Raw genomic sequence first — 17,358 nt, 5'->3', positions numbered from 1 at the left:
TCATCAGCTCAGGTTAGGCCCCTAGTGTGCCGGTGTAATCCAAACTATGAAACCAAATGGAAAAACAATCATATGTCTTTAAGAGACATTCCCATACAGTCAGTCCTAGGTTGTTTGGACAGGTTTACTGAAGCATACCAGTTACAAAACATATGTGTTAGTCTTTCCTTGAAAAAGGTGGGCAGAGGTGGTTAGGAAATTTCAACTCCACAGAGATTTAAGAGTGTTGAGCTGGCCTGCGCTACATCCATGCTTCCTCCTGGCATTGCTAGACCATAAGTACAGACAACGGGCTAAGCAAGGAATCCCCTCTTTCTTTAGGTGAAAACACAGGTATAATACAAATACTCATGAATGCTTATGACTAAAGGGTTCACATTTATGAACAAGAATACAACAGACTATATTAGACAGCGCTGGGAGAAAGAAGCACATATAGTAACCTCAGAGGAAGAATGGCTACAACTTTGAAAAAATAAATTCTTTAGATTTCTGCTGGAAGAATTTGATTCGATTTTCTTATTACTCCAAGTCAGAGGTCAAGATTAAGTGGCTCAGAGAGTGCAGGGTGGTCTCTGCGAACTTTTTTTTATGATTTTTGGTCTTGCCAGAATTTGAAAACTTTCTGTAACGAAGTCCAATGACTAATTTCAGAAACTTTGGACACAGCATTAGATTTTTCCTTTATTTCCATGTATTTTAGAAAACTCCCCGAAGGCCTCAGTAAAAGAGACACTTATCTGGATATTCATGGTTGCATGCAAAAAAATCAATTATATAAATATTATAAACTCAATTCACAACATGGAGGCATGCACTTTTACACTGCAACTGCAAAAGGAGAAAGGGAAGGAATACTGAGAACAAATGGGACTGCCACAAATACAAAAACTGAGCAGCTTTTAATATACTACTTTATTATACCTGTATGGTAGTTTATCTTAAATAGTAAGGACTGTTCTGTAATTGCAATTATCCTGGCCCTCACCCATTCCTGTGTTCATATAAGACAAACAGAAAATAAAGCAGGGATGTTTCTTTTTATTGTCACTAAAAAAGTAACGGAAGGTGCTTACAGTCCATCGGTGCAGAGTCAAACCAGTTCTGACAGCAACTTATCCCCGAGGACGTCTGTGGTCAGGGAGCTGAACAGTTCTGTGCCACACTAGATGGATGATTTCCTCTCACTGTAAGTCTTCTTTTCACTCACTTGCTCTCTTTCTCTGCTTTCAGTTTTATAGTCACTCATTTATTCATCCACGCTTAAAATCCTCCAGTGTTTTCATCAAACTATTAAAGGCGATGTATTTGCAAAAGCGGTTATTCTAAGAATTTTAAAAGTCAAGATTCCGAGGATGCACAGTTAACCCATGTGTCAGTCAAGTACAAGCAAAGCCTCCCTTGACAGGTTTTACAATAATAGGTGTAAAAAGATCTAAGCAGTGCAACGGCCTGAAAGCCAACCAGCCATTGAGAATGGGACAACAGAAATCCTCTGGAGGACGATGTGATGAAAAGGCTGAATCAGAGTGCTGTATACACAGACCAACTGTTCTTTAAGTAGTACTCTATGTCCTTTCAATCTAATCTGTGTTGCTGTTTCTGTCAGAGGGGAGGTTTGTGGAGGTGTTTAGATCCTCCCTCACAGTGGCCTTGGTTTTTCTATCATTTCTGTTCTGGGAGTATGACACAAGACAGAAGTGTCTCAGGAATTTGACAGGGATTCTATCCAAATCAGCTGTTTTATTTTAACTTTTATAATGGTGTGAAGTGAAGCAAAGAAAATAGGGGCAGGTCATTCTGGAAAAAAAAAATTAACAGGAGGGCTGACATCAGAATTGTGCTTTGGAGCTATGGGAAAAGTTTCAGCTTTATTTCAGACACAGGGGTCCATAGCAGTGCAAAAAAACGAATAAAAAACCAATGGGACATTATTACACAATTATCGTTACTCAGTCAGTTGAAACCCATAAAAAACACGTATACTGTGTCTCATTTAGTGCACACAATTAATTAACATATACAGTGCCAGCCAAAAGGCTGGACATAAACAGGAACAGAGGTGGAAACGTTTTTTTGTCACAAAGATATCATCATCATATTCCTGGAATAATTTAAAGAAAATAAAAGTGCAAATATAAACTTTTTTTATTTTACCAAACAAGGTGCCATCACAAAACCTATCATAAGATTATATGGTACACTCTATACTGAGGGTACAAATCATACACCTAAATAATGCTCAACTACGACACGGCCAATCTCCTTAATGGTGCATAAATGAATAGATGATTTATCTGAAAGTATGTTTGTTCATAATTACCAAATAATCAACTTAAGATGATTTTATTGTTCACACTTAATACATAAGTTAGGACATGTTAATTCACAGGAACTCATTTTGTATGCATGTACAATTTATCTACATGAATTGCATCTCTTGTTCAATTCAATAAAATTTTACTATTCTAAAATTCAGTTTGGTGATAAATCGAAAAGAAATTGTGACCGTATTTAAAGAGTCCATCCAATGATTTACAAGTTCTTTATTTAATTGTGGAATAAAACTAGAGGAAGTGTGCATGCTTTATTGTTCAAAAAACACATGTAGATTTCTGCATCACCTTTTATCATCTGCTAGTGGAAATGCCTTGATTTAGCTCCTGTGTTTTAAGGCCAGTCTGCTAAATTGATCAGCTGATTGATCAAAAATGGTAGTATGAGATAATTTCTCTTTTTTTTTTTGAAAACGCCAAACTAGTCACTATATATATATATATATATATATATTCCTGATTATCTAAGGTGATAATACTAAAATTTGTTGAAAAAAAAAGTATAGGTAGGTACTGTGATATGATAATGGTTTGGCTTGTTGATGTAAATATAATATTCTGTTTTCTGTCCTGTTTTTCCTTTCTTAACTCTTGTCCAACACATTCACACACACACATAAAGTTGCTGTGTCTGCAATGTGGCACACTCAAGGTCATCCTGAAATCTGATCTGCATCCCCCACACATTCCACAGGCTTCTCCTCAACACTGACACAAATATTACACACAAACACACACATGCGGAGACACCCCCTGAGAAATTGGAAGTGTATAAGAGTGGTGAATTACTTCAGCTGCAGAGCCTACCATCACAGCTCATCACCATCAGGGGCTCTGTATCTCTGGGTGCTTCCACACTGGATTCAACGTTTCCAGATTTATCTGCATTGGTGACAGCAGTTCATCTGCTGCCTTTACAAGTGTGTTTCTCATCTCTTTTTCAGGGCTGTGACTGCAAAACATCATCCTGGTTTGGGATATGTCTTTGTTTCTTTATTCATGGTGATAGGACCATGACTCCTGATTGTTTATCTTTAATGGCAGTGCTGATACATGAGAATTAACATGGGAAATTCCACCATTATATCAGATGGCTTTTTGTTTTGTCCAGCTCCTACTCTATTACCTTTTGTATGCTTAATGTCGGATTTCACAGCATCCTTCTTTGTTCATTTGCCTATGCTCATAGACTATCCTGAAAGATAAATAGGTGTCTGTGAGGTCATTTTTCACAGATGGCTTCTTCATTTTCACCAAATGGTTGGTGTTGACTCTCCCTTTTTTTCACAGAGTTCATTGAAACTAAAATTGTGAGTAAAGGGCAAACAAACAGAAACAGACATGACTTACAGTATAAGTCTAAGGTTTTGGCCTGTTTTCAATTTTAAGTAAATTAAGTGTTATACTACATGACTGTAAGCCAGACAGTTTCATGAATCACACTTTGAGAAACGACCCACACGAATGATTTCATACCAGTTCAGCTGTGGCTCTGATAAAAACTGAGTATAAACCAAAGCATGCATAGTTTGATGATCAGTGTATGCATCAGGTACAGTGCTTGATCAAATGTTTTTGCTATGAATCAATAAATTACGTTTTGTCTTTCAAAGATGCTGGGATAATTAAGAATGCCCTGTTCTCCAGCACAACTATCTGTGTTGCCTGCTGTCGTAGCACAGCTTTGAAAAAGTGTCCAATCAATATTTAATCAATTTCACTGAGAAGGCATTAAATATCCACTTTTAATTTCTAAATCATCAATACACACCACCATGTTTTTTACAGCTGTGTTTTCAAACTGAGAGATAGAAACACTGAGTTCAGACACAGACCTTGGTAGTCAATAAAAGTAATAACTGGAGATCGATGCTATTATTACTACTGCTCCAAAGATAACATCAGAAGGAAATGTTGGCAGGAGGATTCCATGTCTTGAAAGGAAGTCTTCAGAAAGTCTTCCAATTAACAAAGAGAAAGAACAGACTTCACAGCACTACACCTATTTAATCTGGAAGCTATGACCTTCTCACAGACTGTCTACTGTTCGTTATAGGTAGAGAGGAAGATATGAGAGAAAAGGGAGATAAGTTACTCCAGGTGGCCATGATAAATCACCACCTCAAAGAAGGCATCTTCCCTGGTGCCTCCAGTGTGCACTCTGACCCGAGTGGGGTCACAGCTAACCTGGAGAGGGGCCACACATCCTCCTCCACCCTACCATTGCACCATCATTCCTCTTAACCCCCTACAGGCTTCAAAGGCCTCTGCCACATGAGACACTCACACATGTGCAAATATCGCACACGCACACACAGGAATATGTCTGAGGAGCACATTCCACACTGTCTCCTCTGTCTGTTTTCACTGTGCAGTTTCCATCAACCTGCTCTCTGTTTACCTGCCATGGCCAGGCTATCTTTGTGAGGGCATGGCACTTTGAGGCTCCGACCATCCGCAGCAATAATTCCACAACAAATTTATGAGGAAGACCTGCCTGCTCCACACTACACTCCAATCCCAAGCTCTGAGAAAATAGTCTAACTGTCAAGGATTCATACTGGCCACACAGAGAAAATGTTACGCATGGGTGTGAATACAGCAAAGAGCTGCTATATCCACAACAAAATAGCTCAAACGCAGTGTATTCACAGACAAATGACTGCTTTATACCGATTTAACTGATCCAAACAAAACAGCACACAACACAGAAAGTGTTGCCGAAATTATATTATGCACACTTACTGATATTACAGAAAAGATTAATTTAATTAAAAACAGCATTTCTATACTTTTTAATAATTGTGTTTTCCTTTACCTGTCATTTTATGATCGTTTTCTACGGTGCCTCTGAGTAATTTTTCTTTAAAAATGGTAAACATAAAATGCTCACATCATTGAATACGACACATCACACCACACATGCAGAATGTTTTCAACATAGCGGCTGCAGAAAATAAAAATATTTTACAAATTTGCTGTACCTTTAATGCATATGAAAACACACACACATACCTACAATAGACACAAGACAGGCATAGACGCTGACACCAGCTGGGTTTGTGTATTTGTGTTGGACTCATCTCAACACTCTGCCTTGATCCTGTCTTCTCAGACATTTTTTTTTCAAACATTGTCTTTACCACAATTCCCATCAATGCATTTTAATGCTCTTCTATCTTTCCGTGTGGTCTGGACTTACTGGAAAAAGCCACAAACCACTGAGTAATGCTAGAGTTCATTTCAGACATACTGAGACACCAACCATAACGCCACCACTGCATGTCACTTAAGCCTACAATAATGCCTCTGTAGGAAATGCGGGTAGAAACTCCTGTTTTTACTCAAGGTTATACAAGATTTCCAAGAAAATTATAAACAGAAATACCTTAATTCACCAGTTACAATGGATATAAGGTATGAATTGTAAGAAATAATAAATATGAAGGTAAACTCTGCAGCCATCTAGCATGATACAAAAAAAACTGAAAACATGGAAATATTGTAAGTCGCTTTGGTTAAAAGCGTCTGCAAAATGACCGTAATGTAATGTAATGTAAATATAGTCAGGCCTGCTTTGAATAAACATAGCCGTACTCTACCTGCTGTCACTTCTCTTTAAATTTCAGGTTATTATAATTTTGGATTTCCAACTGAACCCAGTTCGTTGATGCAGAGCTTTTCAGATGCACATGTACCTGTCTGCAGTCACTTGGGGGCAGGGTCAAAAATATGTAGAATCGCCAGAAATGTGCACAGCTTGTACAATCGCAAATCAGAAAAAGTTGGGACTGTAAAACACAACATGTTCCAAAGAAAGTTGGGACAGCAATGTCGTAATATCGCCATCTCCTCTCACAACACTTAAAAGAAGTTCTGGTGTTGAGGATACCGAATGTGCTTTAGTCCCATTCTCCCTGCACACACATCACAAGGTTTCGTCAGTGTCAGGTTTTCCCTTTCAAAATTCTTAATAAAATTCTTTCCATTGGGAGCAGGTCAGGACTGCAGGCAGGCCAATCCAGTACCCATGCGCTCTTCTTCCTCAGCCATGCTGCAGAAACTGGTTTTGCATATTCTCGTTGAAAAATACATGGATGTCCCTAGAAAAGATGTCATCATAAAGGCAGCATTTTTCTCTAAATTCTCAGTGTATTGTACTCCATTAATGCTGCTTTGCCAGAAGTGTAAATGGCATTACCCAAAGACAGTGATACAACCACACAGCATACTGGCTTTTGAACTGGCCGCTGGATGGTCCTGTTGTGTTTTTGATCAGTAGCACAGGCAGTCAATTTCTTAAAAAAAAAAAAAGTTCTGGAATATTGATTTGTCTAACAACATGAAATATTTCCATTGTGTGATGGTTCGTTCCAGATACCTCTGAGCCCAGAGAAGTCGGTGCTGACAAGGTGAACATAAGCCTTCTTTTTTGCACAGTAAAGTTTTTTGGGGCACGTGCGAATGTAACTTTCAATACAAAGTTACAAGTACTGCTTTTGAGCTCCTCAGTGATGGTCCCCTTGTGGTTAAAACCAACCTTTCAACCAGTCAACATTCAACTTCCACATAGCATCAGTGTCGAGTGTTGCTGGCACACAAGTGTACATCTCGATATCGATGACATTGGCTAAATTTCCATCATCCTTCAATCTATGTAGCCTGGCAATTCCCATGCTGCTTTGCGCACGATTTCATTCACACTGCAAAGGCAGCCTGGAAACCACCACCCTTATTTTTGCCTGAGTTAGGGAACCAATCACAGAACGGGGGGGGGGCAGCAAGACGATGACGACGTCTATGCGCGACACCGAAGCTTGTAGAGTGTTAATCCAGCATGGCAGCGGACACAACGTTACCGTTCGATGCAGCCTTAGAAAGTGTTTTAAGTAGCTTAGAACGCAAGTTTACTTTTAAAAAAGAGCAACGTTTGGCGTTGAAAGATTTCATTGCCAAGAAGGATGTATTTGCTCGTCGAATTTCTGTCGCTCTACATACGTCATCTGGTATAAGTGATACAACTGGCTATGAATCGCGCACAAAGCAGCATGGGAAGAACCAGACGCCATTTGATAGACATTCGTAGCGCCCAATAAACGGCTCTAGGCATTCGTAAACCACGCCTCAAATACGAGAAAATGCACACCTAGTTCCCAGACCACCATCTCATCGAGATGTGGACGCGTCAGCCATGCTACAATCTATGTGGACTGAGACGTACATAAACAGACACCGACATGCAGTCATAAACCAGCCTCAAGCTGTTCATGCACTGAGAAGGTTCATTATTGAAAAAACTCTATTTCCGTGGTTCACAACTAGACGATGTTCTCCCTTTAGAAACCCCATCTAAGCTCACAAAAATATTCCTAAGCTTCCAGAATCTCACAAAGCAGAAATATGAACATGGTGCACATGAGCAATTATAATACAAACACACACAGCTTTTGCTTCAAGGCCTGACTGCTGGAGCAGCACATCTGCCCCGGGATCGGATTCTGTGTGGGGGAACTGTATCCACATCCTGACAGGAAGCAGCTCACAGAAGGCTGAAGGAGCACGGTCCTGTTGAGGACCAACTGCTGCTGTTTTGTACTGCAGGCCTGCTACGCCACATTGCTCTCTGACCTCACAGCAATACACTTAGATTCACACAGATCTTCCACCGCCACGTAAGCTTTCAAAGCAGTAGAGGAAACCTTTAGCATGTTCTGTTAAAGACATGCATGTGAGCTTGCAATCACAGAACAGATAAAAAGCTTCCTACACAGTTTCACAATTACTTTTTACCTTACATTACCTCTATGTATTTGTAACCAGCCCTAGAAAAGACACACTTGCCCTTTAAAGACACAACTAATAACCCTCTAAATGGTCCCTGGCATTTTCAGACATTTGAAGATTGCTGAAAATAAAAACACTGTACTGTATGTAAAACAGCTCCCCTGTCACTCTTACCAATTATACATGTCTGTCAAAGTGACTTAAGAGCTGTAAACAGAACTTGTTGTTGGTTTTCTGTATTTTTCATTATTTCTTCTGAACACACCATCAGTCATGTCAAACTGTGATGTGTTTGTTCTGTTTTGGATGTGACTTTCTCCATTACTGGTAGTAGTGGAATCAACAGCTACAAATGGTCAATAAGTTACAAACGTAAGACTAAGCTAAATTATTACTCAGGTGGAGGGAATGAGACTAAGTCAAGATTATTAACAAATGGAACCATCATAGCAATTGTATCCATTGATTGCTAAATCTTCATGTTTCTATTGCCCTGCCACTGTGTGACTTGGGGTAGGACCCGTCTATTTTCTGTTCACCTCAACAGCCTAAAGAAACAGGTGGCAAACTGGCTGTGCAACTGAGATTTATGGTCAACCTCCCACATGTTTAACTCATTTGGGTGACCTTTTAAAGATCAGATCACAGAAGAAACTGAGGAAGTGCAAAGCAGCAAACAGAGATTTAGCATTAAATCTTTCCAAGCACATGAGTTATTTTTGGCCACTATTGTACAGTTTGTCTTTACTGATAAAAACAAAAGCATGAACTTTGTCTTCAATTAGTTAATTGTTAGTGCTACTGCAGGGAGACTGATAATCAATGTTTCTTTTCAGTAGCAGTTTTAGCTGATTTTGCATCTTCCCGTACTCTTTTAATCTGTGTGGCTCCTGACTCTCAGATCCAGTGAGAGCTCAGTTCTTTCTGTGTAGAGAAGAGTAAAAGAAATTTTCAAAAGAAGACTTCATCAGCAGCTGAGACATTTCAGGACCAACTGTGAAAGGTACATATAGCTCAGAGCCACACAGTCAGAATGGGATTTTACAGCTGGTCTTTAGTTTTGACACAATTTCAGAACAGCATGGCTTTGTAAGAGGCACAAATTTTAAAATACCTTGTGCTCTGATGTGAAGTCAATTACTCAGAATTTTTCATAATCACACTGCCTTCTATCTGCTTATTCTTTTTTAAAGCTTTAATTCCTTTTTTTTTTTTTTTAATGATGTGGTGTTGAAAAGTTTCCAGTACCAACACCTTTATGAATGTAGGCCATTAGAGTAAGACACTGTCATATACTGTTATTGCATTCTTATCCATGTACACCAAGACAGCATTAGGTTTGTGTAAAAACTGGAAAACAAAACTACCATTAAAGAGAAATCTAATCCAATCATTATGTTGGATTTTCTTTTTTTTTTTACACCGACCATTTCTTAATGGCAACATCCAGAAATGCCGTGAGTTTGTGCATTTGTGTGAGCCCATATGATGGTTTCACAGCTTGACAATTATAGATTCACCAATGGATTCTCTTTTTTTGCAAATTATTCAGACATTTTCAAGTTACTTGTTTTCTTCAAACAGCATTCTGAAAAGGAAAGACAAATCAACCCTCATGCAAGGTTAATGAATAAATATAACAACAGCTGCACGTACATTTTGTGTCGGTTAACTTACTGATTAACGGGGGGATTTTCATCAACTTTAAAAGCTAAATTTCAAGATCTTAAGTTTTACGTGGCTGTTCAACTGTGTGAGACATTGCTGAATGAATGATGTGTAAACAAACAGCTATCTGTCTCTTTTATCAAATCAAGCCAGAACAAAGTGTCATCTTCTCAAGGGTGGGAGCCTGTCGACCCCTCCAGCTCGCTGCAACCCTACGGGGCACCGTGACACTGTGGGCATTCATCGTAAAAGACAACTGGCTGTCCATCTCTAAACAATTCAAAACATGAACGGGGGTCTGGGGAGAGGGGGGCTTTGGGGAGAGTGAAGATGGGGCAGATAAATGTGAACCCGCTCTCTTGGTAACCCCTGTGGAGGTCATGGTAGCTTTTGTTCATCACGAATACCAGACAGTGAAAAATAGAAAGATAACCTCACAGAAAGCATGACTCAACCTGTTAGCTCGTGATACAAAAAATAAAACATGAGAAAACATGCTCCTGACTCAATCATCAAATAAAGTACAGCTTCAGTCTAAAAGTGTACGTATAGAGAAATAAGGCTTGCTCAAATGAGCAAAATCAAGGCGGCAAGACAGAGCAAGCATTAAAACACATTAAGTGAGATCCGGTGTCCAGAATAGTACTTACCATCTGACCTGCAGCTAAGCGATGCAAGTCCAATCAGCAAGAGAACAGCCTGCCAGGCCCACTCCAGAGGCAGCCACACCATCACCATCCTGACCGTACCAGCTTCCGTTAAGTCCCCAAGATGCTGTCACAGCGATCACACCCGGCGCAACAGGCCTGAGATGTGAGAGCGGGTTCTATATCCTTTTAGTGAAACACTTTCAGTCTTCTTTCTGTTGGAGTGTTTCTCTGTGAGTGACTGCCACTCTATCTCTATGTACTCTCAGGAACTTTCCACAGTTGCTTTGCAGTCTCCAGCACTACTCCACACTGACAGCCTGGGAGAGACAGACATGGAGAAAGAAGAGGGGGACAAAAGAGAGGGGGAGGAGGGTGTTACTTGGTTGCTCTCTCACTGTGCTATTCGTCCAGCCCATTTTCCTGCCTGGCTCACCACAGAGAGAACAGCTGAGTATATCCACACATGTCCTCTCTGTCTTTTGCACACACAAACACATGTTGCAAATTCTCACATCACTAATACACAGAAAGGAGAACACAACAGACAAGGCAAAAGAGGGTGAACCGGGCCAGGGATACAAACATGAGATGAATGAGGTGTGAAAGGCTGCAATTAAATCCTTATGAATGATAGCCACAGGCATGCAAACACACGGCATGCCAAAAAGGACATGGAAATTGCAGCAAAAACTAAAGTCTATAAATTTGCAGAGCACATGTACATATACTGTAGTAAAGCCCACCGGTATCCAATCCCGCAAGGCAGAGGAAGTCTGAGCTCAGATCTGGTGATGTAACTCAGCAAGAACCAAGAGAAAAACCCATGTTTGCTGTTGATCTGACCAAGTTATTCATCCTGACTCAGCAATGGCTTCTCTGACTGAGTGATGTGTTCTAATCTTACCACACATTAATCATGATATTCACAATAGAAAAGAGAATCAGAAATTTGTTTAGATGTTATGTTTTTACATTAGTTTTGTGTCAATTTGCTCCTGAATATCTGCACCTCGTATGGTTGTGTACATTTTCATTGTCATGGGGATTTTTATTCCAGTCTATATACTTGAATTTACAAACAGAAAGGAAGTATAGCTGCAATTGTCTGCTGACTTAACAATGACATCTCTGAATTGCACCCTACATTAGTCTGACAGTCCAAAGAAAATGAGTGCACAATACACAATACCGCAGAAAAAGGAACCAACTTTTACCACAATACTTTAAAACATAATCTGTATGGGACTAAAGCTGCTTATGTGGACATTAATCTGCAACCAAGAGTGAGTTATTAAGGTTCAGGTGTGGACTGAATCCTATCAGTTGCTCATGTGACTCAGTGTGAGTGTGAAAGGGTGAAAGCACATACACTTGTGGCACCACCACAGGGATCAGGCCATCACACGTCAGGTGATTAGAGGCGATTACAGCCCACACCTCCAACCACTGGCTCTGCTTCGCAACTTTACACTAATCCAGCACACACACACACATCCAAACGCACATAACCATTGAAGAAAAAGACAATAAAAAAAGGCATGCATTCCACTGGTGAGAGATTTATGTGTGTTTCAAGTTAAGACGATTAAGCTATTAGACAGATTATAGCAAGTCAACTTCAACACCTACAGAACTCATACACATCTCCAGCATGGAAAAAGTTCCACATGTTATAGCTTTGTAAGAACACAAATGTTTCCTCGAACCATTCCAAATGGTTCAAGGGGAGTCCAACAATAGCAAAAAATGTGGTGAAGGAGGAAAAAACTAACAACGACCAAATGGGCCTCTCCACCCAACACCTGTCCCCTCTTAAAAGTCTGGCTGGGTGGGAACTGCAGCTCTCAGAAGCTCCTTCTCCCCTCTAGTGCTCCACGAGCTGTCCTATAGCTGTCAGTCCTGGTTTGTTCAGAACTGTGTATCACATGTGATAAGTCAGCCTATTCTCGGGCATGAGTGCCTGGGAAGCAATGTGAATGGGTCAGTGCACCTCACACATTCTTCTGTGTGCCATCAAATGCTCAGCGTGGAGCCTCTCCGGACCGACAGCCTACTCAGCCCAAAGGCCAGGGAAGGGGGGTCCAGGATAGTGAGCAGCTCAGTAGGTGGGGGTCACCCCACCACACAAAGGGGTTGAAAGTGGGGCAGACTGGTTGTAAGACCTATTTTCAGTCAAATTAACTATCCCCACTCCATTTTCCTCTCGTCCTTGTCATGCGAATTTCAACAGTAAAGCCCAACTATTATCTCACATCACATTACAAGATGATTAACACTGCTTGAGGAATCATCTTGACAGTAACTTAACTCCGTCACTCTGTCAAACCAAAAGGTTTGTAGTAACTGGAATGAGAAAATGACAAAACATATATGCAAGCACCGCACCACTATTCAAGATCAGCATTAAAACATTAAGCATTGTCACCATGAGGATCATTTTAAGTTCTGAAAAGAGACAAGTAATTCCTTGTATGGCACTAGATGGAGCTGTCATAAGTAGTACTATCGAAAATGTAGAATCTAGCCAGACCAGAAGAGTCACAGGAAAATGTGAAATAGGTACATTTGTCTGCATGTTCAAAACGTCGTAGTGTTACCCTAAAGGCACAGAAAACACCTTGTTGTTTTGTACTGAGCAGAGTTCAGACAAGGTGATGCCAGCCTGTAACCATGCATGTATTATTATCTAAGCCTTTCCAAGAATTAATTTTATGCCTAAACCTAACTAAATAACAGCAAAGTTGAAAACTGAAAAGTCCTTGGACATTTTGCTCCGTGTAGCTATTACACACTCTGATGCGAAATTGCATATTTCAGAATTTGGTTTTTTTTGGGGGGGAAATTTATTTTCTCCACCATGTCAAAGAGGCGTCCCAAAATATTCCAAAATCTATCAGAGGAATCCTGGACGGCATGTCTCATCTTTTTATATTCTCTCCCTAATCATTTCTGGAGCAGCTTGCTTCATTAGAGTCCCCAGGAACAGGTCTGCACTGCGGGGCATGAAGTGCACCTTAAACATCATCCACTGGCCAGCATAAACAGATGTGCAAATTTCAGCCATTCAGGGACAAAAAACAAGGGAACATACAAACATAAAAGTCGCTAAGTGTCATCTGTATCAGTTGGTTTTAATGCTTTTTATGTGAAGTTATCAGGAAATCTCAAACCCACATAGGGGACTCAGGACTTGGACAAGAGTAATGTATTGGCCACAGAATGCAGGGCCAAGGACAAAGAAGAGGAGAGCTATTTATTTCTGCACATGTCCCAAGCAGTAATTTTCATAATACATCCATGGTTTCAGCTCTTTATTTATTTTTGCCAAACTGGAAATGTTCCCCTCAGTTTTCAAGAGCACATATTTTCTTTTTTTATGCTGGACACTAAAAGCCTCTGCCTCTGCTTCCAGACAATGATCTGTGATAGAAAAAAAAATGTTGATTGAAAAAACTCGCAGAGATACCAATACTTGCCAGAAATAAACGTGACAAGTAGTAGGAACACTACCCAGCTTTTCTAGTTAGAAACATAGTTTGGGGGTTCATTTGTAGTGTGGTATCGAGACACATGACAGAAACTGCACTGCAAAACTGCACTGCATGTGATAAACATTTGAGAATTTCTTTTGTCCTCTTATATATGTAAAAATGTGAAACATGCATCTTTCTTATGTTCCTTGTCTGGGATTGACCTTTTCATGGAGTTTCAGACTGGGAGTGATCAGTGGGGAGTCGTTAAGCTCTGAACTTCTATGCAGTTTGTTTTGCAGATTCTGTATCCTCCACGCTCTGCCCTCTAACTGCAAGAGATTAATTGATGCAGCTTGGCTGCTTGAAATAATCTCTCCATTTCATAAAGAAAACATTTTCTTCTGAAACAGAGCTTACACTAATACCAGTACTAGTATTACAATGTACCATGGAAATTAGTCCAGTTTTTTCTTACACAAAAAAGGCCTTCAAATGAGTAAACACACCTTTCATCACACAGCAAGAGGACTGAGATGGATGACTGTGAAAAATCACCACTAACCTGTGAAACAAAAAGCCATAGGAGAACACAGATGATGAAATTACCCTGAACAGAGATGGAATGCGTATCAGGAACAATGAATCTGCTGGGGCCAAACTTACCCTCATCTCTGTGAAATCTGAAGGATTTTCAGTAGCTCAGAGTTAAAACTCCTGTCACTGAATCCTGGAAATCAACTTATTACCGTGGCAACACAGCTGTCTGCCCCAAATGACCCAACCGGCCATATCTTCATCATCTAGCAACACAACAAATGAGCTTGATATCTTTATTGAAGTATCAGAAAAAATGGCCCTCATTTTGTGCAACGAAGCAGACATAGCATTGAATTTTTTTTGGAATTATACCCCTTCCATTTGTTGATAAATATATTATCTTGTTTTATCGAACAATAGATTTTTTTTTTCAAATTACACATATCAGTTTTCAAAAGACATATGGGGGGTCGCTGGAAAATGTCTAAAATCCAAAGATATTCAGCTTAAATTGATAGTACTAATTAAATAATTAATAAAAATAAACATCAAATGGTATGCATTTTTAAAAATGTAATAGCAAAACTGTTTAATTGTGCTTTTATTGATAATTGATCAATCAAAGAAGTAGATTTATATGACACACATAAACAAAGGCAGTTCAAAGAACCTTAGATAATGCATAAAAATGATTGAATGAAATAAAGGAAGGAAGAAGAAAGAAATGTGTTTCTCCCTAATCCATGACTTGCTCTTGTAAATTATCCAGAATCTATTAAATGTCAATCTCTTCATTGCCAATTATCTACCGATGATAGCATTAAATTATCTTATTTGACAAATAAGCCTCACAGCACAAAACTATTTCAATTAGGAAGCAAAGAAGAAAAAGAAACAAATAAAAAGAAAACAGTAAAAACATCAAAAACAAAGAAGTGGCAAAAAGTAAATAGTTAAAGAAAAAACTAAATAAGAACATTTAAAATACATTTCTTTAAAGGATTGAACAGGAGACTAAAGTAAAATTAGAAGTTGGAGCATATGTCGGGTTTTCTGCTCAAGACAGGCTGCAGCTTCTCTGTACTTAGTTTTGACTCTAGGAACAGAAAGCAAAGCTATCCGAGATGATCTCAGCAGTCTAGATAATTAATAATGTATCACAAATGTATTTCAGGAGCTAAAATTTTATAGTTTCAGCTTTATACAGAACTTCAACCCATGAGCTTTTTTCAATACTGATTTGCACAGTGAATCAGTCTTTGTCTGATCAGAAAGCGTCAATATGTTGCAATATATTTTTTTATCGTTAAAGAGAACACAATAAGAAGCACGGATAAAGTCTGATATACCAATGCATGTTCACACATTAACTGTTCCATAAAACATTACATCATGAGATTGATGTAGAATCTCTTTCGAATCTCATACTGAAAAAATATGTTCAGTTCAGTATTATCGATATAGCACCAAAGCACGAGTTATCTCTGGCACCTTGATTATTCATGTCAAGAATTTACAGTTTGTTGGAGAAAAACCCAAAATTTTTAGCCAGAAGAAAGCTCTGACAGAACCAGACTCTGGAGGACAACAGAGAAACAGAATGTATAAGGCACTGAGGTGCTGATCAGAGCCATGCAGCTCCGGAACCAAAGACACCAGCAGACAGAAAGAGTTAGTGAGAGCCCAAACTACAGGAAAGAGAAGAAAGACCCTGCTGAATATTCAAGATTAACACAACAGTAAGACCAAATCACTCAGCTGAGATGGATGCTTTGAAGTCACAAAGAGTGCTGAGAGGGAAGAAAAACACCATTCATAAAGAGTGAAAAGGGTGTCACAGCAAGATTCTCCCTGCTTCCCTCCCTCGGCCTGTCACGCTGTATCAGCCTCTCCCTCGGTCTGTCTCACTGTCTGTTTCTTCATGATGTTATGATGTGATATTGGATAGCACCGAAACATGAGCACTACTGGTGAATCATTTTTCTCTGCCAATACTGAGGATTTAAAGAGGTATAACTCCTAGAACAATGCAGAGGTAGCATCTGTAGAGCTTTACAGTATGTCAGCCCCTCATCTGAAATTTCAAACCGTATATGAAATGCTTCTCACAAAAAAAAAAAATTCAGATCTTAGACCGGACCTGTGTGATGGCAAAAAAATGAAAGCTTGTAACCTCGGCTCTTTGATTTCTAGGTAGCAAGAAGACATCGTGCATGTACTTGAATTTGCAGCAATAATTATGCATATGCACAGTGCACAAGAAAACACACAGAGGCAATTATGTGTGCCAGGTTGTAAGTGTTAACACTGCGTGATACACATAAACATTTCAGCTCATAGTGCCTCTGGCCATTCATGCAAACCAAACCCAAAGATGGCATGCATGGATGCAGGTCTAACGAATAAGACTTTTTCTGGTATTTAATATGTATTTATCATGTAAATTTATAACATACAACTATAATATACACTTACAAATAACAAAAGTTTGTCATTTTTGTAATAAAGGAAAAAGGCTTTCTCCGTTTGACTGACAGTCACAGTACTTCATAATGATGCAAAAACTTTGTAAACCAAAAAAAGTCTTAAACTGCTCAAAATACAAGATTATAAAAGACAAATATTAATAAATCTCAGCTATCTTTACCAAATATCGACAGCATCAAAAAGCCTCGGCCTGAGGCTCTTTGCTGCACATCTTTCCCCAACCTTCCCCAGCCCCTTTCCTGTCCAACTTCTGTTAAATAAAAAGGCCACTAAAAAGTGTCTATTTTATTAGTTGCCTGTATGGTCTAATATGTTCTAATAATGTTATCCACCACCACCTAAAAGAATACGCTTTTGAGTTAGACATCCTTTAGATTTGTGAGCATATTTAACGACAAATATACTCATTATTGGTTGAATATT

At 39.3% G+C, this 17,358-nt stretch overlaps 1 protein-coding gene across 1 annotated transcript in view; it reads right to left on the bottom strand.

Annotated features, from left to right (window-relative positions):
* Nucleotides 1-17,358, bottom strand: part of bmpr1bb (bone morphogenetic protein receptor, type IBb) — a 59,207-nt gene that overhangs the window by 10,371 nt on the left and 31,478 nt on the right. The window contains exon 4 of the mRNA XM_075456537.1: nt 10,439-10,755. Within this exon, the coding sequence (XP_075312652.1) occupies nt 10,439-10,526 (88 nt within the window). The 5' untranslated portion in view covers nt 10,527-10,755. The remainder of the gene's footprint in view (nt 1-10,438; nt 10,756-17,358) is intronic.

The sequence above is a fragment of the Odontesthes bonariensis genome, chromosome 22, assembly GCF_027942865.1.
Source record: "Odontesthes bonariensis isolate fOdoBon6 chromosome 22, fOdoBon6.hap1, whole genome shotgun sequence".
NCBI classification, from domain to species: Eukaryota; Metazoa; Chordata; class Actinopteri; order Atheriniformes; family Atherinopsidae; genus Odontesthes; species Odontesthes bonariensis.
This window is presented reverse-complemented; position numbering and strand designations above follow the sequence as displayed.